At 33.8% G+C, this 23,091-nt stretch overlaps 2 protein-coding genes and 1 pseudogene across 2 annotated transcripts; 1 reads left to right on the top strand and 2 right to left on the bottom strand.

Moving 5' to 3' along the window:
* Positions 1–786, top strand: LOC143548753 (putative serine/threonine-protein kinase PBL19). The gene is made up of 3 exons (XM_077039841.1): positions 1–601; positions 677–735; positions 781–786. Exons 1-3 carry the CDS (start codon positions 1–3, stop codon positions 784–786), a joined length of 666 nt encoding a protein of 221 aa, XP_076895956.1.
* Positions 787–4,614: 3,828 nt separating this feature from the next.
* LOC143548762 (WRKY DNA-binding transcription factor 70-like) lies at positions 4,615–6,346 on the bottom strand. The gene is made up of 3 exons (XM_077039849.1): positions 5,714–6,346; positions 5,431–5,535; positions 4,615–5,207 (listed from the first exon to the last, which is right to left on the bottom strand). The coding sequence occupies exons 1-3, from the start codon at positions 6,061–6,063 to the stop codon at positions 4,685–4,687; spliced, it is 978 nt and encodes a 325-aa protein (XP_076895964.1). The 5' UTR covers positions 6,064–6,346; the 3' UTR covers positions 4,615–4,684.
* Positions 6,347–12,996: 6,650 nt separating this feature from the next.
* Positions 12,997–15,858, bottom strand: LOC143548787 (receptor-like protein kinase FERONIA pseudogene; annotated as a pseudogene).
* Between the last annotated feature and the right edge of the window lie 7,233 nt (positions 15,859–23,091).

Below are 23,091 nucleotides of genomic sequence, written 5' to 3'. Positions count from 1 at the left end.
ATGGCGAATCTTTCGGTCGAGACACTCGAAAGGGGATTATTAACCCCTAAAAGCAACGTATGGAGTTTCGGCATTGTCCTTTTAGAACTTCTGACAGGTAGAAAAAACCTTGACAGCCGACACCCGAAAGAGGAAAGAAACTTAATAAAATGGAGCCGGCCGTTTTTAGCAGATGACAGTCGCCTGTCGCTAATAATGGACCCGCAACTTAAAGGGCGGTTTGCTGCGCGAGCTGCTCGAGCAATGGCTGACATAGCCCAAAGATGCCTTCAAAAAGAACCGTCCGAACGACCGACAATGCGAACGATAGTCGAACACCTCAAAATAATACAAGAAATGAAATTCTCGTGCCGGTTCCCGTTACAAGAACCAGGCACAGTCAGCCGAAAACACATGGCGAAGTCGTTAAGTTTGAACGGGATTATTTACACCGCCCCGAGGTTGAGTTACTCGCCACCGCCGCCGCCACGTTTGCCGGTATTGCCACCTTCTTTGCCACCGCGGAATTGTGCTGCTAATCTTGTGATGGATGGCGGTGTGGACCGACAAGAGAGCCGGAGGTCGTCTGCGTCGGCTCGACGGTCGAGTGTAGAAGGGTTTTGTATGTTAATACAAAGATTATTATTCTTATTTTCAAAAATTTCAATTTTTGATTATTTTGTTTTTGTTTGTTTAGTTGGTTGGTTCCCCTTTGGTTTGAAGTTTGAAGGCGGAAGATGTGATGTTTTGTTCAACGTAGGGAAGTTGAATTTGTCTTGTTTTGTTTTGTTTTGTTTGTAGATATAAGTGTTTTTGGACATATGATGCCAAAAGTTTATTATTATTTATATATTAGAAGCAGTTTTCTTGTACCCTTAAAACACGTCAACTAACTTCACTTTCAAAATTCTTTCAAGACCTGTTAACAGTTGCGGGCTTAACCGCGTTTTGATACGGTTGTTTACATAAAAAGGTCGAATACGATTTGTGTTTTATATTTCTGTAAGATTTTGGGTGGTTTTTTCTAGTTTGGGTTTCATTTGTTTGTTTATACTGTTATATATATTTACTAGTTTTATTCCCGTGTATTACGCGGGCTACTTTTAGGTTTTTATTTATATATATATTATTGGTGGTTTAGGATGTTAAGCATAGGTAACAACCAAGATTCATAGTTAAAATAGAGTAATGTTAGATGCATAATATGTATAATTACAGAAGACTATGTGTCATTCTAAAAACCCGACAGTCCTTTTCGCACTCAGGGGCTAACGAAAACCACTATGTCTGCTTTGACCGGACTTTGACTACGGTGTCTACACCCACCATTGTAAAGTGGAGAATCGTCTCTTGATGTGGGCGAATAGTCGAATACGACCTTTTTGCTTATTTACATAAAAACATATGAAAGTCAAGTCCACTGCAATAAGTTAGTTACCTAGTCCACTGCAATAATCACCATGCAGCAACAGGAAATGCAGAAAAAGAAATAAAAAAATGTATAAAGAAGCTTCTTACCAACTGGTTAAACGGCCATGGTGTGTAATTTATCCATAGATTAGTCACAAACAGCCGAAAACACTCAAACACACGGTCCTTCGAATTTCATCCTAATTACACCAATTTAAGAAACACTAAATAGAAACAAAAATAGCTACCTTTGATCCAAATCAATTTCATTAAACACAGTGAATTTAAATGTCACATTAACTTTTTATTAGCATGAAACTGTTTCAACAGTTTAATTCATATATAAAATTGTTACTAATTAATATTATAACTAGTATTTATACCCGCGCTGGGACCGTTAAATCGAACAAAGAAATACACGTAAAAACATAAAGTCCATATACAAAAAATGTCAAGCATATTCATGTTCGTTCAAGACAATACAAAGTGTAATTAACTAATGAGTTAAATATGATTGTAGAAACTGTACACCATTACATAATCAGAAAGCAACAAAAGAGTCTTTTGACCTCATATGTTTTGGTGGTGGGTGGATTAAGGCACTTTTGCATCTGCATGAACCTGCACGCGTCTACGATGTAATGTTGAATTAGTGACAAAAGGAAAACAGTAGATAAAATATATGGCACATGATAAAAATACACAACCAAACCTGAGGAATGTGGACTATGGCGTGGTCTTCTTCGCTATTTGAAACTAACGCATGTTCTGCAGCTTCAATCTGCATTAGACAAAACGTTATAAGCATTTGTTGTGTATTTTATTCAACATTTTTCAGATTGAAATGTACCTGCATTGCTCTAGTGTTTCTGCTAAAGCCTTTTTGTTGGTGGTTCTAGTGCTTTTAGTTATTATTTGGGTCGCCTGCAAATGTTAAGCAAATGAGTTAGTTTGTCATTCATTTATAGAGAATGCATTTGTAATTTGTGTTGGATGTGTAAGATGACATGTTTCTTCATGTGTTGCTCTCGTTGATGACATTGTTTTTGGGTCAGGAGTTGCGAGTGGTAGGTTCAAGGTTGCTCGATGGTGATGCGCGCAGCTGTTATTTCTTAGAGGTTTCTTTTTTGCTTGGGTTGCCTCGGATGTGGTTGTTGCTTTGATTACAGCAATTACAAAGGTTCTTTCTTCCGGAAGCAGCCTCTCTATCCCTATGGGATAGAGGTAAGGCTGTCTACATCTTACCCTCCTCAGACCCTACCATAGCATTGCTATTGGTGGGATGTACTGAGTACGATGATGATGATGATGAATCCGAAAAAGATTTTCTACCTAAATAAGGATATAATTAAAATTTTCTCTTTGCATCTTCATATCCAAACCAAGTCAGTGGGGAGTTTCTTCATCAAACACTTGACATGCAATCAATATTTTGAGCCTGATTCCCGGCAACAGAACTTTTCACTGATGTGAGCATAAAAAAGGTTAGGGTTTGAGAGATTGTAATGAGTTTTTAAAGTTATATTTTGTGATTAATATAAACAAGAGTTATTCGTTTAGTTTGTGGTAGATTATCGATCGAAATTTGACATATAACTCAATGGGTGCTAAGAGACAGGTGGGTGGTGTTATCTTTTTTTCACTTATGGCTTGGCCTGTCTCTAACACACACATCCTCTCTTTCACAACAATATCGAAAAAAATTTCAAAATAGGAAAAACAAGTAGGTTAAGATGGATTACAGGAGAGAGAAACGAAGTATTAGAAAACTAGAACAAACATGTAGGGCCTGCCAGATATTGTCTGGTGAGGTGGACGACAACCCTGACATCTGCCATTTCAAATGGCGGAACACAAATTAAATATTCGTGTTCCGCCATTTGAAATGGCGGATGTCAACACTGTTGATCCGTCATTTTGACTGGCAGTTCACATATCCCAAAGTAGTCTACCCCTGTTGGTAAAAGTGGATTTTGTTGGACATGCGTCATTTGAAATGGAAGATGTCATCCTGACATCCGCCATTTCAAATGACGGATGTTAATAGTGACTTTGACTGACTGACATGACAACACACCCTTTTTCCGTTTTATATTATTTACTATTTTTTTATTTACTTATAATGATAACCAACAACCTAAAATTTAATAAAAAATTTATTTTTAACGTTTTTTAAAAATATGTTTTGCCTCTTTATTATTTTTTAGTTTAATATTAATTTTTTTAATAAAAAACACTATTTGATGGACAAATTCGTATTAAATTTTGTATTTTTTAAATTAATATTAAAAATTAATATTAAATTTTGTATTTTTTAAATAATATTAAAACTAAAAAATAATAAAGAGGCAAAACATATTTTAAAAAAACGTTAAAAATAATTTTTTTATTAAATTTTAGGTTGTTGGTTATTATTATAAGTAAATAATAAAAAAAGTAAATAATATAAAAAGGAAAAAGGGTGTGTTGTCATGTCAGTTAGTCAAAGTCACTATTAATATCCGCCATTCCATTTGAAATGGCGGATGTCAGGATGACATCTTCCATCTCAAATGGCGGACGCCCAACAAAATCCACTTTTACCAATAGGGGTAGGCTACTTTTGGATATGTGAACTGCCAGTCAAAATGACGGATCAACAGTGTTGACATCCGCCATTTCAAATGGCGGAACACGAATATTTAATTTGTGTTCCGCCATTTCAAATGGCGGATGTCATGGTTGTCGTCCACCTCACCAGACAATATCTGGCAGGCCCTACATGTTTGTCGAGATCCGTCATTTCAAACGACGGATCTCCTAGTTTTCTAATACTTCTTTTCTCTCTCATATAATCCATCTTAACCTGCTTGTTTTTCCTATTTTGAAAAATTTTTCCAACAATATCACATTAGTTTTTTTTTTCCATTCCATCACTAACCAGCCTTAAACATGGAAATGTCTTTAGGTCCATCATTCGAAGCCACAACCATCCCTCAACTTCTAGATTGTACACGAAGTCGGTTTGGTGGTACATTGAGCTAGTTTAATTCTATATCACCCATGTGTTCGCGGTTGCACCTTTTGTATGGCAAGCCCGTGGAATGAAGTTTTGGGTGACACCGCAGGTATTGTTTAAAATTTGGAATAAGAGCTAATAATAGCATTCATATAGTAGAGAAACTTTTGGCAAATTTATCTCGATATATAACAACCAAACTTATTAATATAGTTTATTAAAAAAAGAAGGCTACACTTTATCACGCCAGGCTGCCATCTATATGATGAAATTACATATAATTCTCCAAAATGGAAACTAACCAGTTATATTGCACAATTCAGAGAGGATTTCACCAAAATCATTGCTTCCAAGCATATTGCATATTTCATATGGATGTGTACTACATGCAGACGAAAACACTCCAGAACAGACCTTGTTCTCATGATCTAACCCTGATGATACCGCAGAGTTAGGTTTCAACGAAATTTGTGAGGACCGTGTGATTGGATCCTTCGTTGTGTTATAATCAGACGAAGAAACATTGTTGTGTTGCGTACTTAAACAAGGAATGCCCTCCTTGGGATTATGCTTGGTTAAGGAGGAGAAAGGGCCAACTTGGTTTCTCTTGATGATTGTATTTGTTTCGAAATTAAAAAGGACCGAATTGTCCCTAGAGTTTGGAGAATCCAAAATGATTTGATGTGTTGTTTGTAAATTCTTGCATGTGTGGTGCTGATAGTAGGTTGTCCTATACATTGGTGGCTCGTCGTCGATCTTTTGAACGTGTTTGGTTGCTTGACACCTTTGATCAAACTTGTGTGTGCACCTATAATATTGTCTGCATATTCATAAGCATGCATTAGTAAAATGAGCAAAACATGTCTTACTAGAGTTATAACTCTTAATCTACCTACAAAGAAGGTTTGAAATTTGTTATAGTTGTAAATAATAGTCAATAGAGTAGTTAGCAATATAAAAAATATATTATGACATCTAATTAAAGATATTGGTTTTAACACCATTAAAGAGTTATATTGCATATAATAAAAAGTTATACATACCTCTTGTATTTTGAGTCGTGAATCACTTTTTCACCGTACTTTCTCCAAGCATGTCCATCATCAATCAAAGTAGAAGTTACATTTGTAAATACCGAAGAGCTTTTTCTAGTATTTTATCAAAGAGTTTTATCAGCAACTTCTATCGATGAGGATAACATATGAAAAGTCAAATCTTACACATAAATCAAGTCATATTCGATACTTTCAACATAGCAAATATATCATGCGTACATCATATACAATTATAATAGTATCAGGTTACGTAAAATTCAATATAACATACCTTCTTTTATAACATCCTCTTTTAGTTTTTACCGGTATAACAACGCTTTCCATAGAATCTTCTGACTTTATGTCATCCAAATTATTTGGAGAACTTATATGATCATAAGTTCGATTTTGAGGAATCACGTTGAAATTAGGCAAGGTTGAGTTCAAGATTGAACGAGTTTTATCAAACATCTTAATGATTTGCACCAGTGTAGTGTCAACTGACTTAAGACTAGACTCGTTATTTTCTGGTTGACCGCGGATCTCTTGAATACAATCGATCAATGCTTGACCTTGTATGAGCTCTTGAATGGCTTTGATCCGATTGCTTGGAAAACTTTCACGCCAAGAGGTATACTCCATACGTTATTTGGTCTTAAGAGATCTGGTTGCAAGATAACACACTTGCCAGTTGCCAATAATATATAGCTACAAAATAATGTATATATTTATTGTTCATATCATATTATAATTGTATAAAAATACAAGTAGTGGTTTTATAAAATTCTCTAAATATGACAAGATAGATTTCCGTATCCACGCGCTAAAACAATAGTACCCCAGACAAGAGAGAAGTCGTAGGTTGTTACGTGCTTACGTGCGAGTGTGTAAAATGTGAGTGACGTTGCACTAGTTCTTGGATATGACGTATATGTATATGTATCACTATTAAACTATATTTATATATATATATATATATATATATCATCATCATCATCGTACTCAGTATATCCAACCAATAGCAAAGCTATGTTAGGGTCTGAGGAGGGTAAGATGTAGACAGCCTTACCTCTACCCCATAGGGATAGAGAGGCTGCTTCCGGTGAGACCCCCGGCTCGATAGTAGTTTTGCATCAAGCCTTGGACATAAAGCACATAGCACTCAATCATCGGGATACCGGCTGATTGGTGCATGTACCCTCGTCTTTCGGCTATCAACGCCACCACATGATGCCTGATTAACCTTCCGCCACTTTTAACGTTATTTTCACGAGATTAGTAAAATAACGTCAAAATTAGTGCAATTTCACTTTTGCCCACCCGAGGGTTTACACATATATACATAATATGCGCGCACCTCAAGCAGGGCGTTATATATATATATATTTTATAAAAAATGATAGAATTATATTTGATGTGTAATGTTCGTATAGACTATAGAGTAAAACTGTTTTTTATATATTTAGTTCTTTAAAAAATACAATGGGGAGAAAGATTGACTACAGATATTTGGATTTTTATATATTGGTTGTAATTGTAAATGTTTTTGTTTTTTATTATTTGGAAGGGCTTTCTATTTATTTAAGTTAATTATCCGTTTCACATTTGAGTTGATCGAATGTTATTTTAGTTAGAGCTTTTCTGACGCAGGAAATCGAACAAGTGCATCATCAAAACCAAATATCACCAATAGAAATGCATTCAGAGGGAGAGTGATACCCATATACATTATTTGTGCGTGTGTGTTATCTTAAATTCTGTTCTAATATGGGTGTTTGAAAGTAAATGTAGCATTGAAGAGAAAACAAGTCTGTTTTATATACGCGGGGAAATCTAATATGAAAGTTGATATGTTAAAATGTGCTTGAAAGTGGACGTGTGAAGGATGTTCTATTTTAAACCATGTTGTGAGTTAAAAAAAATGTCATTAATTCATATAATATACTGATAAGATAAACGATATATTGTTTAAAATAAAAAAACTTATGTGTGTGTGTTTTTTTTTGCTCGGTTGTGTAAAAGTATGCATTTTCATTTGAAAATTATATGTATTGAACCCCCCCCCCCCCAACTCTTCCTGTTTTTCTCCTTGGTCCAAGCTCCGCCTTCGAGTACTAACTAAACCACAAAGATCGGTTATAAAAGAAGCATAACTAAACCATTGGTACCTCACTTGATTCAGTTTGATTTTTATTTTTTCGTTATGGTTGGATTGTATGGATCTTCAACTAATCTGCAATTGTGACACACTAAAACGTAAATAAATAATAAATTAGATAAGGGGAGAAACGAGTGTTAATCTGCAATTGTGACACAATAAAAGGTAAATAAATAATAAATTAGATAAGGAGAGAAATGAATGTATAGACTCATTATTCGTAATGTGTATGTAAGATCTTGTAATATTACATGTGGAGCGGACTATCACCTTTATATCCATATAGTAATGCAACTCTCGACCAATGATGTGTTCGATGTGAAAAACACATTTAGACATGTTCATGTTTTAATTCATTGAGATTGTTCCTGATAAAGTTCGAACTAGCTAGTAATTAGTAAACCCAAATGTTTAACTTTCCGGTATGTTTTTTTGGTTAAACCTACATTTTTTATGCAATAGTTATGAATAACTATGGAATTGTTCTATCGTTACATATAATTAGCTTATTGCATTACCTTAAAAAAACCAATCAAATCATGTTAACGTTCGTTCATTTATTAAGCGACGGACTTTTCGTCGAACAATTGATCACGAACTGTTCGCTGAACGTTTAGTTCGTTACAGCCCTATATGTATACACTGAATTTGACCGATACTCGTTAGGTCAGACCCAATAGGGCAATAGGCTTGTTAAGAATAAGGGTTAAAGCTTCCCTCGTACCGAAGGAAGTGGACAACACATGTGAGTATCCTCCCAGTACTCACTTGCAAAAACGTACAAACAAAACACACTTGGTAAGACAAACTAAACCAAATAATAGAAACAAACAAATTAAAATTCTAGGTGTAATCGGCAATTATTTATGACTAAATTAGGTCAAGGGATGTGTGCTATATTGCTTTCACACGTCCTGGATTCCATGTAGCAAAATGTATAGCTTTTCACACTTCACTTCAAAGACCAACAAAGCTTAAAGATATATATTCAAATCCCGAACACTTTGTGCTTTATTATTTACTAATTAATACTTTATTTATGTATATTGTTATTTTGGTATATATTTTTACTAGCTTTAGTGCTCGTGTAACACACAGGATGATCTAAATAGTTAAGTTACAAATAAAACAATAAATAATGTATATAGAAAAATTTATTACATCTATACTTGTATCATTATACATAAATTGATTTTATTTATATCACAAGATGATTTTTTCCAAAAAAATGAACTTAATAAAAAAAATAATGCACGTGAACAAACATACTCAAGGACACTCTGTATATTGAAAATTTATTCTCGGTATCATGTATGTATAATTGAAAGAAATTTGGTTATGAACCAGTTTCGGAGAATACTTCTCATATAATAATAGTTTTGAGCTACACCATTAAAAAGATTTTGATAAGTTTGAGAGGCTTTTAGACTTTGTAATTGACAAAAAAAAAATTAACAGGTTAACCCGTTCAATTTTGTTAATGTTTTGCTTCATTTGAGCATAATTTTGTACGAATTGTTTCACATGCAACATTCTGATCACTGTTTAATAAAAAAAGTCAATGTTGACACAAAAGGTTTCTAATTTGATAAAAGTTAAAAGTATTGATAGGCCTGGATGTGGCATTTCATAATTGTTTGTCATTTTTTATTAAATTTAATAATCATGTGAAAAATACTTAATGTGCAAAATCCCGCATCTTTTTACTGTTTTCAAAAATGTCATTAAAAATAATTTTGAACCCAGTCACATTTAAAATTCTAACTTTCATATGTTTTACATTTTCAAGTCAAAAAATAATCGATTATGTAACATAATCGTAAATGTAATATAATCGAAAACGTAACATAATCGAAAATGTAACATAATCGATTATTTAACATAATCGATTATGTAACATAATCTAAAATGTAACATAATCGAAAATATAACATAATAAAAAATGTAACTTAATCGAAAATGTAACATAATCAAAAATGTTACATAATCGATATTGTAACATAATCGAAAATGTAACATAATCTAAAATGTTACAAAATCGAAAATGTTACAAAATCGATTATGTAACATAATCGAAAATGCAACATATAATCGAAAATGTAACATAATCGAAAAATAATCGAAAATGTAACATAATCTATTATGTAACAAAATCAAAAATGTAACATAATCGAATATGTAACATAATCGAAAATGTCATAAACGAAAATTTAACATAATCGAAAATGTAACATAATCGAAAAAGTTACATAATCGAAAATGTTACATAATAGATTATATAACATAATCGAAAATGTAACATATAATCGAAAATGTAACATAATCGATGATGTAATATATAATCGAAAAGTAACATAATCGAAAATGTAACATAATCGAAAATGCAACATACAATCGAAAATGCAACATAATCAAAAATGTAACATAATTGAAAATTTAACATAATCGAAAATGTTACATAACTGAAAATGTGACATAATCGAAAATATAACATATAATCGAAAATGTAACATAATCGATTATGTAATATAATCGAAAATGTAACATAATCGAAAATGTAACATAATCGATTATGTAACATATAATCGAAAATGTAACATAATCGATTATGTAATATAATCGAAAATGTTATATAATCGAAAATGTAACATATAATCGAAAATGTAACATAATCGAATATGTAACATAATGAAAAATGTAATATAATTGGTTATATAACATAATCGAAAATATAATATAATCGAAAATGTAACATATAATCGAACCGTAACATAATCGAAAATGTAACATAATCGATTTTGTAACATAATCGAAAATGTAACATAATCGATTATGTAACATAATCGAAAATGTTACATAATCGGTTATCTAACATAATCGAAAATATAATATAATCGAAAATGTAACATATAATCGAACCGTAACATAATCGAAAATGTAACATAATCGATTATGTAACATAATCGAAAATTTAATATAATCGAAAATGTTACGTAATCGATTATGTAACATAATCGAAAATGTAACATAATAAAAAATGAAACATAATCGAAAATGTCATAATCGAAAATGTAATATAATCGAAAATGTAACATAATCGATTATGTAACATAATCGAAAATGTAACATAATCGATAAATATAACATAATCGATTATGTAACATAATCAATTATATTCGAAAATGTGACATAATCGATTATGTGACATAATCGATTATGTTACATTTTAGATTATGTAACATAATCGAAAATGCAACATATAATCGAAAATGCAACATAATCGAAAATGCAACATATAATCGAAAATGCAACATAATCGAAAATGTAACATAATCGATTATGTAACATAATTGAAAATGTAACATAATCGATCGTGTAACATATAATTGAAAATGTAACATAATCGATCGGGTAACATATAATCGAAAATGTAACATAATCGAAAATATTACGTAATCGATTACGTAACATAATCGAAAATGTAACATATAATCGAAAATGTAACATGATCGAATATGTAACATAATAAAAAATGTAACATAATCGAAAATGTAACATAAACAAAAATGTAACATAATCGAAAATGTAACATAATCGAAAATGTTACATAATCGATTATATAACATAATCGAAAATGTAACATATAATCGAAAAGTAACATAATCTAAAAATTTAACATAATCGATTATGTAAAATAATCAAAATGTAACATAATCGATTATGTAACAAAATCGATTATGTAACATAATCGATTATGTAACATATAATCGAAAATGTAATATAATCGATTATGTTACATAATCGAAAATTTAATATAATCGAAAATGTTACATAATCGAAAATGTTACGTAATCGATTATGTAACATAACCGAAAATGCAACATATAATCGAAAATGTAACATAATAAAAAATGAAATATAATCGAAAATGTAACATATAATCGAAAATGTAACATAATCGAAAATGTAACATATAATCGAAAATGTAACATAATCGAAAATGTAACATAATCGAAAATGAAACATAATCAAAAACGTGATAATCGAAAATGTATCATAATCGAAAATGTTACATAATCGATTATGTAACATAATCGAAAATGTAACATAACCGATTATGTAACATAATCGAAAATGTAGTATAATCGAAAATGTTACATAATCGATTATGTAACATAATCGAAAATGTAACATAATCGATCATGTAACATAATCTAAAATGTAACATAATCGAAAATGTTACATAATCAAAAATGTAACATAATCGATTATGTAAGATAATCGAAGATGTTACATAATAATCGAAAATGTAATATAATTAAAAATGTTACATAATCGAAAATGTTACATAGTAAAAAATGTTACATAATCGAAAATGTAACATAATAAAAAATGTGACATAATCGAAGACATTAAATAATTGAAAATGTTAAATAATCGAAGATGTAACCTAATTATAAATGTTACATAATCGAAAATGTTACATAATAAAAAATGTAAATTGATTCCAACTAAGTTTATCATAACCATATATCCACTGATTTAAGCTTTTCAAACAAATTATGTCACCTAAGTAGACATTGTAACTCACTCACATTTTCAATATTTGACTAGAATTTAGGCATTTAATAGAACACCGTGTGTGCATAGACTACAACTCACCATTTTAATATGAATATTTACTTCTCTAATTAACGTCATTATCAATCTTATTTACTTTCTTTATTCACAAAGTTGTATTGTTAAAACCACACGTCCTTAATCGATTCATCAAATCAAGATTTACCATTGTTTTTGATTCATTAGTTCTACTCAGGTTCTACTCGGATTTACTTAACAAGACAACAACCACACCTGATTTTCATTCCACCCTACTAATTTGCCAATTTAGAAATAAAAACTAAACCTACACCTTAACATGTAACTGAATCTAAAACTCAAAAACGACAATTAAGCATTCCAGTATACAATGTGGTGAGCTGGTAGTGGACCACCATTAACATGGCGAGTGCATTTTTGTCAATCTCGCCTCAATCTACGGTTGTTATTATTACACTTTACCTACCTTATTATAGCCCGCAACCGGGTATCAAAAATCTCATTATTTATTGTTTTATCTATTTCTAGGTATGTCTTACGCGACCTTAAGCCTAACAAAAATACCACATGGTTATCATATTCATATATATATATACAACTCATTTATATGCGAGGTTAGGTTCGAGTTGACACTCTTAACTTAACCATTATGAATAATTTAATATCCTATTTTTATAACCCATTAATCTAATTAACAATGTTTACAACTTGATTACTACCCACAACCCATTTACCGATTTGATACGTTTAGATAAATGAATTAAACATTCCGTCCGTGTTCATGATTGTTATCCACTTGTTCACACAGTATCATGGAAAACATTTATAAAACAATAATCGATCCCGGAACTGTTATTCAAACGCTTCTTAAAACTGTAATTACAACTTATAATTAGTGATGGAATTCCAAAACAAATAATCAAACTTAGGTGTAAAAATAAATAAAAAATAATATGATAAATTACCACAACAAATATTAATAAAAACCAACTTCCGGCAACTTACCCGAATCCGGCATCTTAACGACCTTTCGGGTTCATAATTTGTGAAAACACCGCACTCGGAGTCAACCCATCCGAATCTTCACTAGCCAAACTCCGGCCACCAATGCTCATATCCATCCCGGTGCTTCTTGAATCGTCATAATCATCGCCACTATCTGCCGCTTTCCCCTTCACCACCACCTCATCATAGCCACCACTTCCCCCCATATCCACCACCACATTGCCGCCACTATCCTCCGAACTCTCCTGAAGCTGCAAAGCAAACTCAAGGTTCCACAACACGTCCCCCATCGACGGCCGCTCAATCCCTTGATCCGCCACACACTTCACCGCGGTCTCAGCCACTTTCTTAAAACATTCGGGCGAGATTTTCCCTTTTAAAAACGGGTCAATTATTTGGTCAAGGATGCCCTTTGTGTAACAATGTTGCGCCCATTCGGCTAAACTCACTTGCTCTTTCGGTAGTGTCGGGTTTAACGCGGGCCGGGCACATAATATCTCGAAAAGCACCACCCCGAACGAGTACACGTCGGATTTATCGGTTAACTGTTGTCGTCTAAAGTATTCGGGATCTAAATACCCGAAACTACCCTTCACGACCGTGCTCACGTGGGTGTTATCCAACGCGGGCCCAGTTTTCGACAACCCGAAATCGGAAACCTTCGCTACCCATTTCTCGTCTAGGAGAATGTTTGTAGTTTTAACGTCACGGTGGATGATCGTGTGTTTCGCACCGGTGTGAAGATAATGTAACCCACGAGCGGCGCCTATGCAGATTTCAAGCCGTTGCTTCCACGATAACGGTTGGTTTTGCGTTTTGTAAAGATGCTCGCGAAGCGTCCCGTGCGCCATGTAATCGTAAACCAATATCATTTCATTATTATCTTCGCAATAACCGATTAGTGAGACGAGGTGGCGGTGACGTAGCTTTGAGAGCATTTCGATTTCCGTTTGGAACTCGTTTACACCTTGATCGGATAACGGGTTGCCTCGTTTAATAGCAACTTTAGTGGCCCCACCGTCGACTTCACCTTTGTAAACTTTACCAAATCCACCAACACCGAGTAGTAACGACTCGTCAAAGTTTTCCGTGGCCGATTTGATCTCGGAAAACGAGAAGTGGCGGCATAGGTTTGATGGTAGTGACGATGCATAGCTTCCGGTGGTGGTTGTTTTCGCAGTCGAGCCCGAGGAATGTGAGTTTCCGTATAACGAAAGTGGAAGCCAACCCGACGGGCCATCGCTCGAGGTTGGATCCTTTTGCTTTTTACTTATACGGGAAAATAAGCAAAGGAACAAACCGATAATGAGGATAACCGCAACGCTTCCAGCAACACCGCCACCGATCAACCCGGTTTTGTTTTTGTTGTCACCTGACTTTTTAAGTACTCCTCTATCGGGATCAATGATCGGTTGAACGGGAGCCGGTGACGGAAGCGACCCTGCGAGATTCCCATCACTCGCGCTTATCTTAAATATTTCAACACCATTTAATATCGCGTCATAATATTGTGATTTTGACTTGGGGTTGGGGTGTAACGCGAGCCATAGATCCTCTCGCGGAGCACCGAAAGCAAAAAACACAACATAATCTTTATACACGGGAACGTCTTTCTTTGTGGCCCAAGCGATCACATCCGCTTCGGTTTCGGCTGTTTGATTGTTTATAAAGATCTCAAACACGCGTTGGTTAATCTTACTAATCTCGGGCCCAATTTCACAAAAATGAAGTCTAACAAGATATGAAAAACCCGTGTCAACATCAAAGTACCAACTTAGATTATACCCGATGTTGACTTCAGGGGTGGGGCCCATTGACCGGGCGGTTTTGTACACGTCAACCGGCGCCACATAATCAGGCATACCCGATGGATAACTGATGGTAATATTTGCATCAGTGGCCACCGGGACACCAACCCCTGCACCAAATATGTACGGTGTATCACCGCCCCACTGTCGAAAAAGCCCGGTATCACCCGATGGGGAAATCGCCTGCCCGCCAACGTTTAACCTGTACACGTTTTCAAGGACCGTGCTATTATTAATATCAAACGACGTCCCAGTTCCAACAATTACTGTATTCCCATCAGACGAGTAAATATCAGGATGTGACACAATTTCTATCCCGTTAACAAACGCATATGAATCGGGAGTACCCAAAGCCGGAGTGAATGTTAGATTCAAAGCTCCCGAATCCACATTCACAGAATACTCCTTGAAAATGTAATCATAGTTCAGATTATTCGTTGTTTCATACGCACTGAAGTTTCTCAACAGGGTATATGATCCCGAAACAACAGAGAAGACACCTTGTGAGGCGTTAAACTTAGCGTAAGCCGCAGGATAGAAATAAAGGCGTACGAATTTCCGTCCAGGAGCTACTGGAAAACTGTAGGTGAATTCAGATCTGAAAATGCGAGCGGTCATGTACGGAACAGTAGGAACTGAAGGTTTCTGAGTGGCTGCATCGGAAACTATAGAATCCGCACCATCTAACGCGAATTTGGAACCTACATCTGAAGTCCACCGCCTATGATCATCATCATATAAATCACCATTGGCATTTGCACCACAATTTAGTAAGATTTTATCGGTCGGGACGTAATCGGCAGCTAAAACCACATGAATCACAAAGGTGAATAGCAGAAAACAATCGAATAAATCGCGATTTCTCATCCTGAAATGTTACCAAAAACGATAAATAAACTGAAAATTACATAATGAGAGTCAGTCAATTTTGGACCTAATAGGCATTAATTAAATTAGCAGCAAGATCTATAGCTAGGGTTTCTAATAACAACTATTTGAACAGGACAAACTTAATTAATAAATAAAACGTATGAAATAAGCAGATCTATGAAGTTACGTTAAACGAATGCTAATATAATAATTGTGTGATGAAGAGTGAAATAAGTATTACCTGAATGAATAAAGTGATGTAGGTGTTAATGCAGTGGAGGTGAGGCTTAATCCATTGATTGAAGTAACAGCAATCGAGTATTATTATTATTGAGATATGATAATAAATGTATGATTTTGGTAATGTGAAGATAGACAATGATGAGTTGAGAGGTGTTATGTTAAATTGGGGAAAAACTAGTGAGAGAAAGTGATATTAATAATAAGAAGAAGATTAGTTAATTAGCTGGCTGAGTTACACTAGTTTTATATGTTGTTCAGAGAACGTGGTTGATGTTAAAAGTGGTGGATGTGAGAGCAGACGCTGAGATCTTCTTAAATTACAATATTACCCCTTGTGTGTTCCTACCCAACTTTATAAATTTAGATTAATATTTTTTTATATCATTCAGAATTTGACTTTTTATTTCTATATTTATATTGTTAAAAATAACATTTGTAGGTTTGCTGTTAAATAAAACATATGTATAGCTTTCTAACTTGAGTAACAAAATTATATTTAGATACATCTTTTTATATGTTTTTATAAATTTGTTGAAACAACGGCGTGGCAAGGTCGGTTTTAGGGTCCCATATGGATCGTGTGGAGGAGTGTTAGAATGGGATCTAAGGTCGAAGCCTTGTTATGAGCAAATCAATATTAATATGAGACCAAGTGTTATGTGTACGCAAAGTTATGTAGTAAATGCATTAGAGATCAACTGTCGATAAAAAGGATTGTCTTGTTTAGGTTTGATGGAAATATTAAACTGTTTTGAAAAAAATTAACCTGTCCAGATTGATTGGGTATATATGTTAGGCGGATCAAAACAGTTCGGTTTTGATGGTTTGAATCAGTTTTCTTAATTGCTAGTTTATATCTATTTAAAATTGATAAATATGACCCAATACTATATAAAACATGAAAAATAATGAAGTTTGGTTTATACTTGTTTTTCAACTGGGGTTGGTTGCCTGATGATAACATAGAGTCTTTTAAACACTCAAAGATTTATGGTTCAAGTTTTAAAGTGTCGGTGGAACTGCTAAAAAAGGAAAAGGAAAATCATCAAATTTAATAGTAGATCGAACCGTTAACTATGAAACCCGGTATTTAGGCTACCCGTAGTGGGCGATTTTGGGGGCGAAATGTGTGTGTGTGGGGGGGGGGGGGGCTACAAATTTTTGTTGGGCGATAATGTTTGTGTGTGCAGTGTATATATATTAAATATTATTATTATATATGTTTGTGTGTAGTATATATATAAATAACTATCTATATAATTGTCTATCATGAAATCCTACTTGTCGCTCTCAGGCTGTTACCCCCATTCTTTAGAGCCACCAGATTTCTTGATTTATAAATGGAGGTTTCTCATGCATTTGACCTGAAAACACGGGTATGGGTCTTACCAAACCCAGATAGTCTTTAAATGGGTTATAACATCTCATTAATTTGTGAAACTCTTTCATAATCAAACAATAATTTTCGCGGGTCATGGGTCTCACCAAACCTGAATAACCCTTAAACGGGTTATAACATCTCATTTATTTGTGAAATAACTCCTTAATCATCAAATAATAATTTCCACGTGTTATGGGTCTTACCAAACCTAATTGCTCTCAAATGGGTTATAAGATCTTATTTATTGATAAATACTTTCATCCTCAAACCATAATTTAATTTATTTTCTTTACATGTTCTCTATTGATGGTCTATCATCTCCATCGCCGATTAACTTCCGATACTACCCGTCATCGTCAACTACATCAACGTCCCCTTTTTCATTAGACAAATATTTGTGTTCATGTTTGTTCATTTAAACAAAATCAACATGTTCATGTTCGTGTATTTTTGTTCGTTAAAAATCTAAAAAACCTACACATCTCAATTGAAAATATCTAAACGCAAAAAAATATAATAACAAACTAATATATATGTATTAAATTAAAACAAACTACGTTAAAAAATAAAATAAATCATTATAAAATAGCAAAACGATTAAAAACAAAAATTTAATTAAACTCCCGTAACACGAGAGGATCAAACTAGTATATATATTGTAACATCCCCAAAATTTTGATCCAAATTTGACAAACTTAGGAAAGTTGAGGGATCAAAAATAATACCAAGTCAAATCATGAGAAAATATTAAATAAGGAAATGTAAGAAAAATAAGAAAATCAAAATATTTCATAAGTTAAAGTTTACTTACATGAAAAGAAATTCCATCCCACATTGGAAGATGTAAGAAAGTGAAAGCATTCCACTAAGGTATAAATAAGGAAATGGACTTCATCCCACATGGAAAGTGGTAAAGAAATGGAAGCTTTTTATAAGAGATATAATTTCCATAGTTATATTTTTTTATGAATATCATGCATCAAGTGGTCCTAGCGGAGGGTGCGTAGCACCCGACGCGCACGGGCTCGGGCGAGGATGAGCACGAGGACGAGGACGAGGACGAGGACGATGGCGATGGCGAAGGCGACGAAGAAGGGCGTTGGGCGCAATGTGGCGCTTTGATAGTGCACTTCGCACGCTCGCATCGCCGCTTTAAGAGCCGCCTTATTATTTTTGGACAACGAGAATTAGACCTGAAACGACAAGCTACAAAAGATGAATGACTGAAAACGAAAAATAATATTTATGGACCCATCGCGCTACACGATGAGTCCAAGGAGACGGCCATCGCGATACGCGATGGGCCGTGATGAGTCATCAACACGTGTCGCACTCCGGCGATACGTGGCAGCATACCAGGACACGTGGCAGACGTGTCAGGCCACGTGGCGACATGTGTCGGTCGCGGTACTCGACGAAACCAGGAAGAGGACTCTTCGCGTACCGCGATGGGATCCAAAATCAGCTATAAATCGGAGGGGGTCCAGCTCATTTCATACACACCAGAGCCACTCTCTCTCTAGATTTTCACTATCTCTCTACCTCGGTTTGCGTGTCGAACATCGTTTTGCGTGCCACTGACCCAACAATCATGACCTCGTAATCCGTACCAAATACCCGGTGTTTTCCTCGAAGTGCGTGCCATCCATAAGTAACCCAACATTCCGTCTCGAAGTACGTGCACGACCCGGTGACCAAACATTGCCTCGATTTGCGTGCCAAGAAAAGTTGGTCAAGAATGTCTCGATAAGCGTGCGTAGAGTAGAAGTGCTGCCCATATAAACTTAGGAATATCTAACTCCGAATACCCGTGCGAGGTAAGGGGTTCTGCCTAAGTTATTATTATATTATTATAAATGGCTTAAAACCATAGTCGAAGTTATAGTCTAACCTTGATTATGATTAAGAATAAAATAACTTTTCTTAAGAGAAGGCTATAGTTAAAATAATATTTCTTTATTATTAAGAAATATAATATTCATATAGAAAGAATATAAAGTTAATGTTTCTTCTTGAAGAAGAAACATAGTATGAAAATAATAAACAAACAAATGGACTAAAGGTCCAAATATTTTGAATAAACAAATGTTTTTATCAAGGTTAAAGTTATACAAAACGGATTAAAGGTCTGAAGCTAGATCGTTGATATAGTTATTTATACAAAAGTTATTCTCGTACTATAGGTCCGAGGTAACAAAAATAAGAAGAAGGAAACAGAAAACAGGAATCAGTAACAGAAACTGATTATAAACAGACAAGGTGAATACGCCCCAAACCTTTTAAAATGAGTCTGAATGTTTGCATAGGATTTACGAATCCTTAAAAACTTTGTGTACAATAATAAGAAACGGACACCCTGATTAAGAGTATACATGTGTCTGGATCCAAACATACATGGTGACTCGGCATTTCCTCGAGGCCATGCATATCATCAACATGCCTCTGAAGGTCTACGGAACTGTTCAGAGAAATGATATTGTGTATATAATTAATTGTACATGGTACTTAGGGTAATTTGATCCCAATGTAATTGGGTGCCTAATGAGTAGTCGCAAAGGTATTATTGTTGGTTTCACAAAGATATTGAAAAGATATTTTTAGAGTCAGCGTTATTCACTAGCTTTGTGCTGACGTATTTTTCCCCCATGTTACAGGGAAACAAGAAAGGTTAGAACATACAAGCAAGAGGAATATAGAAGATTAGAGTTATAGTCATTAGATGCTATCTGATGGCTCAGATATTTTATTGCAAAATATTACAAAGAAATATATTGTAAACAATAAACGAGTATTTAAACCCGACTTTTTAATAAGTTTTCAAAGTAATAATATTTTATTAAAGACTTCCGCTGAAATAAAACCCGCAACTCTGATTTATTTACAAAACAGGTACCAACTACTGGTCACACGCCTAGGCCCTGAGATCGGGGTGTGACAGGTTGGTATCAGAGCCATCAATCTTAGCGAATTAGGTATTTAATTATACCTAGGCTTTGATTAAGGATAAGTTTTGAAAACTTATTATACGAATATTGATTCAAGCAAACAAGATACTTAGTTGAAAAGTATCTAGAAATCATTCAAAACTAAATACGGATAAGATATAACAAATAAGATAGGAACGTCTACCTATCCCTAAAATTAAACCTCGCGCAGATGTCTGATTGTCAATCTAGCCAAGGATCATGTCAGCCTCGATCTGGTAAAGGAAAAGGATTTATGGGAACATCTTTTCTCCCAATTCCTATATATATATATATATATATATATATATATATATATATATATATATATATATATATATATATATAGGAGATGGATCTTGCAAGAAGTGATATTACAACGAGAAGTGCAAGAAGTGAAAGTATAACTCCATAAATCCCTAACTTCACTCCCTTTCATATGATGTTACATATATATATGTAGGTTGGTTGTATTTATGTCTTAATTACACATTCAAACCTACCTACAAGCATATAAATGTACCGAGCCACATTCAAACCTATGTACCTACACACATACAAACATACTTACACATATACAAACATACGTACACGTATACAAACATACGTACGTACACAACGCACCTACACATAAGAAAGGGAGTGAAATTAGGGATTAATGTAGTTACACCTTCACTTCTCTCACTTCTCACTGTAAAAAAACTTCTAAAATGATCAAATACCTATATATATATATATATATGTTAGCCTACAACACCATTACACCTAAAAAACAAATTCCTACACTATGTTAACTGGGCGGCACGTGTCAGAATTCGCCAAATTTGTAGTCACTCCACTACGCATAGCCTTAAACCAATGTGGATAAAATATTAAAAAGGAAAGTATGAAAACAATTATAAGGAAAACCCTTGTTGTATTCCAACGAGACAAGAAGGGTCAATCTTAAAACCGCGTGAAAATGAGGGATACTAAATAATTTGACAGGTCATAAATGATAAATGTTCCCAACACCAACCATATTGATATTGTAGACACGTAATATGAGTGTAATCCATTAACCGTTTTTCTTGTCTAATTTCACTTAGACCCTTAAACTATCTTTATATTCCAGTTTTAACTCCTTAACTTTTACAATGAAAGTTTACTTATGCCAAAAAAAGAGTTCCTTTGAAAGATCAGTGACACCAAACTGAAATTAAGACCTTTCCATTTAAGATACTTTTTAACTTCTTTTGAAATGAAAAGAAGAGTGTCCTTGCCGGCTAATCAAGTGCTTCTACGGGTCAATCAGCACCGACTAGTATTAATAGGTAACATGTTGTGACCCGCCTTCTTAAGAAGGCGTGTTTGAAATGATCCATCCCCTTTCTGAATACGGGAAAGTGAGACATAACACAAGTTCTAAACTTATCAAACTAGACTTAAATTACTGAGATTTTCTTCTATTTTTTATAAACTTTCAAAATGATTAAACACCACAATCTTCCAAGTGGATTGGACTAAATAGTCTGGATGAGTCAATTTGGAAAAGATATATGACTAAAATGAAAGAAAACAAATATTAATAATTCTTACTATTAACTTCCAAATATAATATTATTGTGAGCCTTTAAAATTTCTCAAAATGGTTGGAAATAGTTAAGTTTCATTAATCTTACCAATTTCGTTGAATCATGTTATCGTGACAGTGAATCAAGTTTGGCAAAATTTAAGATGGTTTTCTTGAGATGACATCATTATAATGGTTAATGACGTCATCCCAATGGTTGATGACATCATATACACCGATTGAGTAAAGTTTGGACCGTTTGAAACAATTGGTTTTCTAGTACAACGGGTGATGATTAAGAATTCGCGTTTTTTGATCAGTTCATGTTTGAAATCTGAGTTGAGGTGTTTTCGCCTTGAACGGCAAAATATATATAAACGGTTGTTGTCCCATTTCACAAATACTCACTCATGTATTGTTGTATTGGTGATAGTTACAAACATAAGAGTTTGTGTCGTTGAAACAAAAATTGTTAGTTTGTAATAATTTTTTCAAGAATGACAAAGATTGTTAGTAGATATTAAACCATGTATATAAAAAAATAAAAGGAAATAATCAATAAAGTTAAATGGTGGGTTTAATTTAGGGGTGAACAATAACTGAACCATTAACTTAAACCGAGCTAAAAACCGATAGAACCGAACCACCATAAACCAAAAAACAGTTAGTTATTGATTATTTTGTGTACTCTCGGTTAACCTAAATTAACCGAACCGAACCGAACCGATTATACATAAAGGTTATATAATAATACAAAGCACCTTAACAATCATCTTATTCTAATGTTCCGATATTTCAATATAATATTCATCCAACTTTCTTTGATCATTATATATTCTTGATATTGGATATTTCATTCCATTAGTAATATATATTAATTTGTTTCAAATGACAATGCTTTTAATTTTTAAGTTGCGTTTATTCTTTTTATGGTTGTTGTTTTGATAGTTAGTTATTAACTTGCTAAGATTGAGTTCATGATATGTACTTTGAAAATAATGCATTTTACCTAATTATGTATAATGTTTATGCCTTTATAGTTTTGATTAAAATTCTTAACAAAGGTCAACAAAAATTTAGTCTATGTTAAA

This window comes from Bidens hawaiensis, unplaced genomic scaffold, assembly GCF_021521415.1.
Source record: "Bidens hawaiensis isolate Kalapana, Puna unplaced genomic scaffold, B.hawaiensis_p1.1 tig00015249_1, whole genome shotgun sequence".
Lineage (NCBI taxonomy): Eukaryota > Viridiplantae > Streptophyta > Magnoliopsida > Asterales > Asteraceae > Bidens > Bidens hawaiensis.
The sequence above is the reverse complement of the archived record's forward strand: the minus strand, read 5'-3'. Positions and strand labels throughout refer to the sequence as shown.

What these genes read in the sequence shown, in the direction of transcription:
- LOC143548753 (XM_077039841.1), top strand. Translation starts at nt 1, where the DNA reads ATGGCGAATCTTTCGGTCGAGACACTCGAAAGGGGATTATTAACCCCT. An exon ending in GTCGAGTGTAGAAGGGTTTT is followed by an intron (nt 602 to 676) that starts GTATGTTAATAC and finishes TTGTTTGTTTAG; the next exon opens with TTGGTTGGTTCCCCTTTGGT.
- LOC143548762 (XM_077039849.1), bottom strand. Translation starts at nt 6,063, where the DNA reads ATGGAGTATACCTCTTGGCGTGAAAGTTTTCCAAGCAATCGGATCAAA. An exon ending in AGAGGATGTTATAAAAGAAG is followed by an intron (nt 5,536 to 5,713) that starts GTATGTTATATT and finishes ATAAAATACTAG; the next exon opens with AAAAAGCTCTTCGGTATTTA. An exon ending in CACGACTCAAAATACAAGAG is followed by an intron (nt 5,208 to 5,430) that starts GTATGTATAACT and finishes ATGAATATGCAG; the next exon opens with ACAATATTATAGGTGCACAC.